The sequence below is a fragment of the Polypterus senegalus genome, chromosome 6 (assembly GCF_016835505.1).
Source record: "Polypterus senegalus isolate Bchr_013 chromosome 6, ASM1683550v1, whole genome shotgun sequence".
NCBI classification, from domain to species: domain Eukaryota; kingdom Metazoa; phylum Chordata; class Cladistia; order Polypteriformes; family Polypteridae; genus Polypterus; species Polypterus senegalus.
Genome location: NC_053159.1, coordinates 152,843,753 through 152,856,561, shown reverse-complemented (window position 1 = coordinate 152,856,561; position 12,809 = coordinate 152,843,753). Strand labels below are relative to the sequence as shown.

Below are 12,809 nucleotides of genomic sequence, written 5' to 3'. Positions count from 1 at the left end.
TAAAGTCTGTTTTTTAATGGTAAAGTGGAATGAATATTCTGAATTTCTTATTTTTGGCATTATTTGAAACAAATGAAAGGTATATTAATTTTTAGTGTTGAATCCAATGAATTTTATACACCGTATAGTTAGCAGAGGTGTCTGTCTAATGAAGTTACAAAAAACTGGAGTGTGGCTGTTGCCATTTTATTTGGTTGACATGATCCTAAAATAAGTTCTGTTGTAAAAGGTTTTACACCTGAATAAGCTCTGTTATGATGACCAATTCTGTGTATGAAGGTAAAGAGACACATTAAAATAGGATGTTGACAAGTGACTTATTTCCTTTCAGACTGATTAAACAGGCAATGATTATTTGATTCAGAAATGTAACCAAGAAAACCTTGCCCTCACTGGCTGAAGTGGAAGAACCTTTCAAGAGTACAAACCTATTTGTAGCATTTGACGGCTCTAGGAGCCACCATGATTGCACAGCTGTAGTTAGTAGCTGCCACATACTTTTTATCTGCAGTAGTAAAGCCTCAAATGTCAACCCAGGCTGACCCTAAGAGCATTCATGTTTTCTGCTCTTGTGACATTTTTGTGAATGGAAGCTAGAGAATAATAATACTGTATTTGTCAAGAAGAGGATTACAGAATCGGAAACCATGTAGCAGCATTTTCCCTGGTCTTGGAAGACAATAATGAATTATGTGACCAAAATGTAAATCCTACGTCTCTTGTAAATTCTAAATATCTCATTCTCAAAACACCAGACCTAACCTACTGTGCAGAATAATGGTGGTGGCATTGTTGTACAATGTTTTTTTTCAGTTGCAGGACAGTGGCACCCCTGTCAATCTAAAGGGACTAAAGAATGGAGCCAACTAAATGTACGTCTTTTAGCTAAGCATTTTTTTTTTCCTGAACTATGAAAGAACTCGCTCTGGGTCAGATACTCGTACAGTATTCCGGAAGGACCCTATAGAGAACATGACACTGCAGTCTCTTCATATAATGAACAAAGACTATTCCAGACTTGAATCTGATTGAAAATGACAATGATTATGGTTGGCTAATTACTCTAATTCCAGGTCGCCAGTATTAACAGATCTTCAAGGAAAAAAGTTAAAAATAAATAAATCCTCAAGTTCACATGTGTAAAGCTAATATCACTTCTATGAGATATATTGGGCCATTGAGGTACTTTCCTGCTCATATAGACCAGCAAACTGTAGGGAAAATGCATCTTTTGCAGAGTACTGACTTTCAATTTGAGACCTTAAAACCTTTTTCGCAGTAGTACTAGTTGTACCCACATATGATGTGAAACCTTACACCCAGGATTAGAGCTAATCTATACTAATAAAAGGCAAAGCCCTCACTCACTCATCAGTAATTCTCCAAATTCCCGTGTAGGTGGAAGGCTGAAATTTGGCAGGCTCATTACTTACAGCTTACTTACAAAAGTTGGGCAGGTTTCATTTCAAAATTCTACATGCAACGGTCATAACTGGAATGTACGTTCGTCCATATACTGTATCGGCAATAGCCTGCAGCTCGGTTGCCGTGTGAGGCGGAGTTGTGTCTCGCATCATCACGCCTCAATTGACTGCCTGCCCATATAAGGTAAATATTCATGGGTAAAGGACTGTGCTTAGCACATTCATAAGTGCAGCTACTGCGGAAACCCTCCCTCGGCGAAAGTGCGAGACAATCTTTTAAGTGCCGGGTCTGAGCTAAAATTAAATAAAGGCGTGGACATCGCAAGATCGCACAAGATATTCGCGAGATACAAGTTTAATGAGGAGATGCAGGGTATAAAGCCTCGATGCTAAAGATCTGGCAAAGTTATGGAGAACATGGAAGGGCAAGTTCACCTTATATACAGAACCTGCAATGCCGGAGGCCGAGGAAAACACTACGGTCAGATTATTCCGTTATCTTATTGGAGAGAGCGGCAGAGAATTGTCAGGCGCTGACCGGTCATGTAAGACCTGATGAGTTAACCATGAGCTTGAGTGGTGGGCCGTCAGGGCCTGCAAGGCCTTCTCTGCTGGTCTAAAAAAATATCTGAATCACAAACTGATGTTAATTATATTTTGTCCATGAATACTTATTAAATAATTACAAATAGTCTGTCCGCTTCCTTTCATATCTTTTACGATGGTTGTGCTGCTTCCAGACATGTATTTTCGTATTAAAGCATTTAACCAATCACATTTCAGCCATTTTTTGCCAGGCAGAGAGGCCTTCACAATCCGTTCTGCAGGCCCTCTAACACAGAATAAATGTCGATTAAACTGTTGCTTCAACCAATCAGATTTTGAGTTGGTGTCAGTAGGGCCCTCTAGCAGGCGTACGGCAACGTCACCGTATTCAGACCCATTGATTGGATAGAAGCCGATATGAGGAACTCTACGAGGCCACTGAACGCACCGCAGGCGCTCCGAGCATAAGATCCTCGCGCACACTGCCACCAACTCCATGGCAGGATTCTGGACTATTTGCCAGATGTTTGTCATGCTCCTCGATCCCCAGAAGTTTCGGGAATACAAGAAAAATTTCCCGCATGCAGCCTTCTCCAGTTTAACACAGAGACATGGAGTAGTTTTTGATCTGTCTCAGCTAAAAACAGAACTGACTGTAATGTATGCCATAGATTTTGCAGGAAAATCTCCCACTGATCTTCTTGACTTTTTTCATCTGAAAAATCTGAATGAGAGCATGGGGCAGCTGTACACATTGGTATATTTGGCGGTGACCATTCCCCTGTACACTGCTTTTGTTGAGCGGACATTTTCAGCCCTAAAGCGAATTAAAACTTATGCCAGAAATACAACAGGGCAGGTACGACTTTCAGCATTAGCTTCGATGGCGATAGAAAGACTTTTTGGTGGAACTGAAGCGCACGGATAATCTGTACGACAGAGTAATTGAACTGTTTTTGAGGAAAGAGAGGAGGATGGATTTTGTTTACAAATAATCAGCATTTTTGGTGAGGAAAATGTGATTTTCCTAAATAATAATGCAAGTTTGAGTTATTATTGATGTTTTGTGTGTCGCGGCTGTAGCTGCAGTAGAAAGGAACTTGTTCACCCCTGGTTTGTCTATTCAATAAAGGCATTTATTGTGGCTACAGGAGTTATCTATCTGCGATGCAGCGGCTCTTTATACTGTATTTCTGCATATTAAGATGGTTTTTATAACAATGAATTAGTTTTTGAGGGGCGGGTTGATTCAGACAGAGCACTACTGAAGGCCTAGGTGTGAAATGCACGGTCCTCATGATACGTAAATTTGATGAACATTACAACCTGAAAATAAACAAAACTGTAGAGAGGTTCAGATTATACTTCTCCCAGTGCGTCTCTAAATCCTCCGTGCGGGAACATTATCATAAGGCTTAACAATCTTTGTTACACCTTCTACGTACACCGAACCGTCCTTATTACGAAGTCTTCCTTGCTTCACCGCTGGCTGCTTCTTTCCATTCACCTTCCTAGCTCTTTAAACAGTTTTCCTTCTCACTTTTCCGCTCCTTCGCTGTCTTCTCCCATTTCGTTCAAAATACGCGCCTCCTTGCCTTTTTACAGTCAGCTCCCCTTACGTCACACCATGGTACATTTAGCACAAGTTAATACTGGGAAGGCCTGTTAAACATCTTACATTCACGAGTAGCGATTTGCGTAGTGAACACTTAGATAAATGAAACCTGTCCTCTTTACAACGGTTGACAAACACGAAATGTAACTTCAAAACAACACGTCCTCCAAATACGAACCTGATTGAAAGAAATAATGATAATCAAATCCTTGATGACAGCAACACTCATAACAGTTACAAAACAATTACATTGACAATCAGGTTATTTAAAATGTTTCCTTTTTCATAACTTCTTTAACACACTACTTCTCCGATGCGAAGCGCGGGTATTTTGCCAGTTACCGTATATACTCGAGTATAAGCCGACCCGAATATAAGCCGAGGTACCTAATTTTACCTACAAAAACTGGAAAAACGTATTGACTCGAGTATAAGCCTAGGGTAGGAAATGCAGCAGCTACTGGTAAGTTTCAATAATCAAAATAAATACCAATAAAATTACCATACATTAATTGAGGCATCAGCTCATTAATTGAGCACAACGCCAGGAATGAGTCTCACAGAGGCTGCACAGCACAACACAGAGCCCGCAGAAGTAGTTCTACCGCCTGCAGACCAAACCAGGTACGGTGGAACCTCGGGTCACGACTGTAATTCGTTCCAAAACTCTGGTCGATTTGGTCATGACCCGAAGTAATTTTCCCCCATAGGATTGTATGTAAATACAATTAATCCGTTCCAGACCGCATCGAACTGTATGTAAATATTTTTTTAAAGATTTTTAAGCACAAACATAGTTAATAATACCATAGAATGCACAGTGTAATAGTAAACTAAATGTAAAAACATTGAATAACACTGAGAAAACCTTGAACAGAGAGAACGAACACTGCAAGAATTCACGCAATAGTGCTATGAACCGCTCGCTAAAAACACTTTTAATGAGTTTTAAGCACAGGGAAAAAATGAACATTTGAAAAATCCGTAATTTAATAAACCACCAAGAAAAGTAACATTGCAACAATGCACGCTATGAACCGATCGCTGTAAACAGAAGAGAAGTGAAGGTTAGAATCCAATAGAAAAAAGTCTTCATTAAATACGAGGTTAAAACAATGCTCGAATCTGTCTCTTTAAAAACAAGCCCAGTGCATTCTTTAACTGCCTTCTCTGCCTTATGCAGCCAGCCCTTTCTCACTCGTGTGTGTGTGTGTGTGTGTCTCTGTCTCTCTGTATGTGTGTCTCTCTGTCGTGTGTCTGTGTGTCGCTCTCGCTCGCTTGCTCGCTGGTTGCACAGGGAATGCACAGGAAGAGACTGAACATGTACGGAAATCATCTGCGCGCACAAACTGAAAGGGAAACTGGCTTGTTTGTATACCAAGTGTGTGGTCCTGACTTGAATATAAGCCAAGGGTGACGTTTTTGCTGAAAAACTCTGCTAACATTAGAGTATATATATGGTAAGTTAAAATTATTCATTACATGGGGGAAAAGAAGCCTGGACATCACTCACATTTTTTTAAAAATGCTTTAAAATGCTTTGACTACAATCAGTTGTGGTGATGTAACTTCTAAAGTGTTAACTTTAAAATGTGTGGTCAGTCTCACTTTAATGATAGAGCTAACTAACTTGCTCTCATAAAATGTAGTGCAAGACTTACTACTAAACCAAAATGTATTGTTTGGGTAAATAAAATACTTCTGTGTTGGTTCTTTTTGCAACAACTTTATTTAATGTTTTCTGTTGTAGTGGAATACACTTGTTCTATGTGGAATTAATTCTTATTGAAAATCCTTTAATATTTTTGAACAATAGTCTTGATGGTTTTTGTTTCTTAGGTCTCCTTAACAACATAGATGAAAGTATAGCAGCCATATGCCAGGCGATTGAAGAGTTGCCCCAGCCAAACAGAGATACCTTGGCTTTTATTATTTTGCACCTTCAACGGTAAATGTAATTTAGCATAACTTAGAAATTTTGCATAATTATATGTACTATATAATTGATGGTGAAACAATTATGGCACTATTGGTGATGTACATATTCGTGTTGTAGTATTTTACTTGGTGTAACTCATCATAAGCAAACAGCCAACATCTGTCTTAACAGGGGCTTAGCCTACTATTTAGCCAAGGGGAATCTAAAACCATTTTAGTGAAGTGTGAATATCAAATCATAAAATATTTCGACTTAAGGGTGAATCAGGTACTTGCGGAAACCAAATACAACGGTTGAAATTAAAGGGGATTGTGTTTCAGACTAAAGGCAACAAACATTTCTTTACTGTGGGAATCTGGAACAAACTACAGAGACACATAGTTGAAGCAGAAACGCTGACAATCTTTCAAGAAGTACAATATCTGGATGAGAAATTGGAACAGCTTACCTGTTAGATGAAAAACAAATTAGCTCATGGACTGAATGGTGGTCTTTTGTTTGTCAAATTTCTTATGTTCTAATACATGAAATCAGAACTTTTCTAGTCCAGTTTGGTTTATATGTATATGCGGCACTAAATCTGACACAGATCTGTGCAACTTAAATGTGAACCATTTCTATCTGATCCCTTGAATGTTAGTTGTCTGGAAATTTACACAATTTTTTCGTCATCATTTATGCAACCTTGGTCATGTCTCTGAAAATCAAGTAGGATTATGATATTAGCTCAGTGTGACAGTGGAAAGAGAGAGGTGGTACTCAATTTTCAATATGGAAAATAAAGAAATTTTAATAAAATATGCTGGGTTTCCGCTGTGCAGAACATGCTTAAACTACATGAGAAGGCCAATACTTGATTTGTTTTATGCTGCTGCTTTGTTTGTTCTCATTTTCAGTTAAGTGATGAAAATTATACTGATAGTTAACAACTATGGTGTTCAGGATTTTATGATTTCAGAAGAAATTTAGTGTCATCACTAAGTGTTTTTACCTATGCCCTTGATACTCGTCGTTAGCATATGTGGGATTGAATAATAACACTCACTGTAAATGCAACAGGATTTAGAACTGTACTAGAAGTAGTTTCCTACTTTCTCCAGTTGTTTACAGTGGACTGCTCTAAGGAATAAGGCATGCTCAAAATTTTTGAGCAAGGTTGTTTCTTTTTGTTTGTTTTTTTCCCTGTCTTCCTCAAATTTGTGACTGACTGATCTCCCAACATGCTTAGACTGTGCTTTTGTCAGCGTTTTGGAGTATTCCCTGTTATCAGATTAATTTAAACCAGGTGACATTCTAATATTATATACTTGTGTATTTTATAGTACTTTCTGATATGGCACAGGTATTTATTTCTGTATTTTTTTTTCCTTCAGTCCACTTGCATGGTGTCAGGTGCAGCATTTTATTTGGACACTTTTTTTTTTTATTTGCGTGTCTCTGGAAATTAGGTCCTCATATGAGAAAACATCTACAGTAGTAACAAATTATGCCAAATTTAGCCTTTTTGCATAGGCAAATACACAAATATATTAATTTAAAATATTTTGATGTTAATATCTTGTTCCTTACAAGCAAGATATTGGTAGCAAGAGAGGTATTGTAACCAATAGGGGATGCCACTGAGCCTCAAGACACAGAAATGCCCAATACAGTCTGGGGTTCAAATATAGGAATGTTTATTACACAATGTATCTTAAAGCCAACAATTACACAATCTTAAGACAAGTTAAGCCTCTCTTCTCTCCTTCTGCCCACCTGGTAAGTGTTGCCCCTGCTTCCTGACTGTGACTCCCAGAGCCTCTTTTTAAGATGGAATCTGGAACGCTTATAGTACCATGGTGGGAACCAGGTAGGTCCTCCTGTGACAGCGTCTAGTTGACCTTGTGCGGGTGTGTGTTTGAGTAGGCGCTGTAGTGGACTGGTATTCTACAGGGTTGTTTCATGTCCATGCTTTTAAGTACATTTTAATGAAATTACTATTTATGTATTTAAAGAAACTCATATATATGATACACCATACATACTGCTTGTCTGCATAATCCGTACAATACTTATAAAATCAAACATCTTTCCAGTGGCCGCATGTTTGCTTTTCATTTACCCTATACTTCTGTAATGTTTTTGTATTTACAGTATATTTTATTTTTACTTTTTTAGCGTAATGAAAAGTCCAGATTGCAAAATGGATCTAAATAACCTCTCCAGAGTTTTTGGCCCCACTATTGTGGGTCATTCCGTGCCTGATCCAACCCCTGTGCAAATCATGAAGGAGACAGCTGAACAGCCTAAGGTAAAATTAAAATGCTTCTTACTATATGTTCTGCAGCTTTTCTTGTACTTTAAAGCAATGAGTGAAACAGTAAGTGCAGAGTAGAAAATTCTATCAAAATGAATGAAATACAACATTTAACATCTGGACAGTTTGATGTCCATAACCAAAAAAGACAGTAGAATATGTACCCCTTAATTATCACACCTGCAAGCCAGTAAGTGGGGATTCCTGACTCCCACCCTCTGAGCACTGTAAATGCATAACATTCTCAAACCCCCTTTTTTCCTTTGGAAATAATGTTCTTAATTGGCACAAAATCAAGGTTTTAAGCACTCCTAAGATGCCTCTGCTGTTTGTGGTTTTTTTTTTTTTTGGTCATGAAAATATTTTTATTTAATTGCAGCCACTAGATCAGAGGAAGTTTTTCCTTCATTTTATTTGTGTGGGTACTATGGTAAAGGAGTGACCTGGACAACTATCTCCCTCTGGTGTATTCCTAAGAGCCCCTGGGTCAACTGAAAAAACCCTTTTCAGTTTTTATTTCAAATGTGTCCAGGGTTTTCTTCTCAGTGGTTATTCACCTTTATGCTTGCTGCTGGTGGTGCCCTGTTGAAATCCTCGTAAGATGCTGTGACAGTGCGGGTCAGCTCCACTCTCCCTACTACATGCAGGGGCCTTTTGAACATGAAACAATCAATAATGTAACGGGACAAGCCAGGCAGATGGGGACATATACACATCCATAGCAAAGGGTAGGTGAAAAAAGGTACAAGTGCTTTTATTAAAACAATGAAAAGTGATGTGCTTTAGCCATAATAAACAATCCATAAAAACAGGTTATGCATGACATAAAATCGGAATTAAAACGAGAGAAACGCCATCTTCACATCCTTAATGTTCCTTCTCCTCCTGGAGGAGGGCAACCCAACTCCTTGTTCATTTCCTGGCTCACCCATGACTCACTCAGCTGGTCAAGAATCAACTGCCACGTCCTCACTACCTAATCCCAGTCTTGGCTGCTTCACGTGGCTCCTGCCAGACAGTAAATCATGTAGGGTAAACCCATCAACACTTTTCAGGAACTGTGGGTATGCATAATCCTAATCTTTTATTTACTACCCAGATTTTGTGCCCATAAGAGAGGATAAGGGTGGTGACCAAGAAGTAATTTGAAAGGTTTGTCAGGTGACTTGACGTCCCAGTTGACCGCCACCATTCAGTATTAGCCTACAATACTTCTGCCATTGTGCCAATTGATTGGTCAGTGTAACGTTTATCTTCACATACATTTACTGGCAAGAACTCAAGGTATCTTCACTTCTACATGTGGACAGCTGCTACCTCCATTTTCTGGCACACAACCAGGGTCCCAGAAGTGGTGAACATTATACACACTTCTGCTTGCTGCTTTAAAGTTGTCTTAGATAATAGTTAAATAAGCCCAAGAAGACTATATCATCCATATATTAGTCTTCATACTACCATAATATGCTGCTCATGAAGTTATCAGACAGAAATCAATGATGATATCCTTAACTCTTTAGCACACTGGGGCAACCTCTTGTAAGGATGTTGTATATTCTCCCCATGCAGAGTGATGTATAGATAGGGTTGGGAAAACCAAACTACAATCCCTTTAAATACTCATGGAAGGGAAAAGGAGTAGAGCACTCGCTGGTCAGGAAGAACATCACATTTGCTCGATCTGATGTTCATACATCAGCTGGCATGTTCATACCAGCACTCTCACGTTAGAACTTCCCAGGAATGCTGTTATCAGGCTATTATCCCATTCTTATAAAAACTAGGAACCATGCAATGTTGAAGAGGCTTAGTATCCAAGATGCTATTTTAACATCTGTACTTAAAGCATCACTGCCCCGTCAAGACTTTCTGAACTACACTGGTGATCTTAGTTGCAGGAATGGACATGGTTCAACAAAATGATTCATCTCCCAGCAGTGAGAATTCACTGTGTTTTAAGGGTCCCTTAACAAGTTCCTTCCACCTATTGATGGTAATCTTCAGGTGAAACCAACATATCCCAAGCCTTGCTGGGAACAGTGTTGTTTGTAAGCCATTGACAGGTTTGCCGGAACATTTTTTAGGATACTGTAAAGTTACTCTCCATATTCTATATAACTCTTTTTCCATATCTGTACCTTCACTTTGATCACTGATACATCAGCACCTTCTTGGTTTGCTGGTATTAAACAACTTAACAGAGTTGCATTGGTTGTCTTCAACAAAGCATTTTTAAACATAGCGTTAGAGATCATTCAACAAAGGTGCTGTGCTGCTCCTTGTTACTTTTGTAATGATCAATGTGCCCTTTTTTAAAAGTCTTTAAATGTGAGCATGGCTGGCATATTCCTATTTGTGAATTCATCTATCTGACATTTTAGCCAGATGTGGTGGTTGTAGACAGTTTTTTCTGAAGCCGTGACACTTCCCTTATTCCAATACTTATTTGCTGATGAAAATGTAGGTGTACCTTTGACCTTTTCTTCCACTACTTCTGTAGTGGGAGACACTATATAAACCACACCTTGTGATTACCTTAATAAACAAGACTTATGAGGTACATACATCTTCAACAGTTGTGTAATGTTAAGCAATCTTTGAGTCAAGTGATTTTGCAAAATACAGTCATATTTGTTCCATAGTTAGTTCCCCTAATATTGAATCGATACTTTTCCTGTTAAAAATAGGTAGTAGCTCGTCTTTTGTCTCTGTCTGAAGAATATTGGAAACAGTTTCTAATGGTGGAGAATGATCAAGTAATTTCATCAGTGATTAATACTAACATCAATACTCAAGGTAACTACATGGAAAAAGGTAAATCTTCCAATGATGTTAAATGCTACTTCTTTTATTTAATTAAATATCGATTCTGTACATGAAGTTGCTTCAGTTTTGCAGTCTGTGTGCGTGTGTTTTTTTCTTTTTTCTTTTTGAAACTAGACTACAATGCTCATTTTACACCAGAAAGCAGTCATTTTAATGAAGTAGCTAATGTGTTAAAATAGTGTAAACTTTATATTTTCTTTTGTTTTATGATAGAGACACATGCTTTTGAATATTACATACATATTTTGCATATATGTACAGTCAGGTCCATAAGTATTTGGACAGTGACATTTTCATAATTTTGACTCTGTACGCCACGACAATTTGAAATAAAACAATCATTATGTGATTTGAATTTTAGACTTTCAGCTTTAATTTAAGGGGTTTACCAAAACTATCATATGAAATGTTTAGAAATGACAGACATTTTTATAATATTGGATTTGGACAAACTAACATAATCATAAATTTAAAAATCATTTTCAATATTTGGTTGAAAATCTTTTACAGTCAGTGAAGCCTGGAACCCATGGCCATCTCCAAGTGCTGGGTTTCCACCCTAGATACTTTGCTAGGCCCTTACTGTCTTAGCTGTCTTCAGGTCCTGCTTGTTCATTGGGCTTTCTGCCATTAGTTTTGTCTTCAGCAAGTGAAATGCATGTCCAATTGGGTTGAGGTTAGTTGACTGACGTGGCCTTTGAAGAATCTTCCACTGCTTTGTGTTGAAAAGCACTTGGTTTGCTTTTATATTATGTTTTGGCTAATTTTCCATCTGTACTGTGAAGTGGCATCCATTGCAGGAGGTACTGTAGCCCTATACACTTCAGAATTCATTGTGCTACTTCTTGATATGACCTGAGCAGTCATATCATCAAAAAACACTAGTGAATGACTTCCATTGGCAGCCATGCATGATCATGCCATAAAACCTCCTCCACTTTGTTTCACAGATGATGTGGTATTCTTAGAATGAGCCATTTCTTTTCTTCTCTATAATTTTCACTTTCTAGCATTCTGGTATATATTGATTTTAGTTTTGGCATAGTCTAATCTGTCTTTCCTATGTTTGAGGTTTACCAGTGGTTTGCACCTTGTGGAATACCCTGTATCTTTACTTTGAAGTGTTCTCTTGATTTTAGACTTTGGGAATGATAGGTCAGCCTCCAGGAGAGGAGTGTTGGTTTTGTTAAATGTGGTGAAAAGGGGTTTTCTTCACCATGGAAAGAATTCTGCAATCATCCAGCACAGTTGTCTTTTTCATGATTGTCCAGGCCTTCTGGGGTGGCTAAACTCCCAACAGTGTCCCTTTTTAAGAATGTACCAGATGGTTGATTTGACCACTCCTCCTGTTTCTGCTATCTTTCTAAAGGGTTTGTTTTGTTTTCTCAGCCTAATGATGATCTGTTTTTACTTGCATGGACAGCTCTTTGGACCTAATATTGAGAGTTCACAGTGACAGTTTCGAAATGCAAATTACAATTTTGAAATCAATTCCAGATCTTTTACCTGCTTAACAGTTAATGAAATAATGAAGGAACTGCTCCCACCTGGCTATGGAACAACTTGTCAGTCAAATGTCCAAATACTTTTAAGCCTATAAAAATAGGGGGACCATGTATAAAAATGTCTGTCATTCTTAAAGATCTCATGGCATATTTTTGGTAAACTCCTTAAAGCTTAAAGTCTGCACATCAATCACATAATTGCTGTTTTTCAAGTCCATTGTGGTGGCGTACAGAGCCAAAATTATGAAAATTGTCACTGGCCAAATACTTGTGGACCTGACTGCACATGTGTTCCTCTGAATTTATTTGCTTTCCATCCTTTATTTTATTATTTATTTTTTTTTATTTCCATCCTGATCAACCTTTTTGGTGCCAAAAGCTTAATATCCTAACAGGAACATGAGCATTGTGACATGCGAGTTCGTCATTAGGCACAATAATTTGTATGCTTTGTAAACACTTCAGTTACAAATAACTTTTTTTTTTTTGTCTTCATGGGGTGGAATAGGTCGTCTGTTCAAGCCTTTGACTTCTCCCGAGATGAACTGTTTCCATAAAACACCATCTTCAGGTTCAATATGTAGCGTACTGACCGCTAACAGTGGAACTGCCTCGACTCCCTTGTAAGTGTGTGTAGTGTCATTCAGGTGGTGTTGTT

General features: G+C 38.2%; 1 protein-coding gene across 5 annotated transcripts in view; it reads left to right on the top strand.

Moving 5' to 3' along the window:
- si:ch1073-416j23.1 (rac GTPase-activating protein 1) overlaps nt 1–12,809 on the top strand; it is a 118,269-nt gene that overhangs the window by 102,551 nt on the left and 2,909 nt on the right. For 4 of the 5 annotated variants that reach the window (XM_039757393.1, XM_039757394.1, XM_039757391.1 and 1 more), the window contains 4 exons: nt 5,425–5,533; nt 7,682–7,814; nt 10,508–10,634; nt 12,660–12,774. In XM_039757393.1, coding sequence (XP_039613327.1) covers nt 5,425–5,533; nt 7,682–7,814; nt 10,508–10,634; nt 12,660–12,774 — 484 coding nt within the window. The remainder of the gene's footprint in view (nt 1–5,424; nt 5,534–7,681; nt 7,815–10,507; nt 10,635–12,659; nt 12,775–12,809) is intronic. The other variant, XM_039757392.1, reaches the window with a different exon arrangement.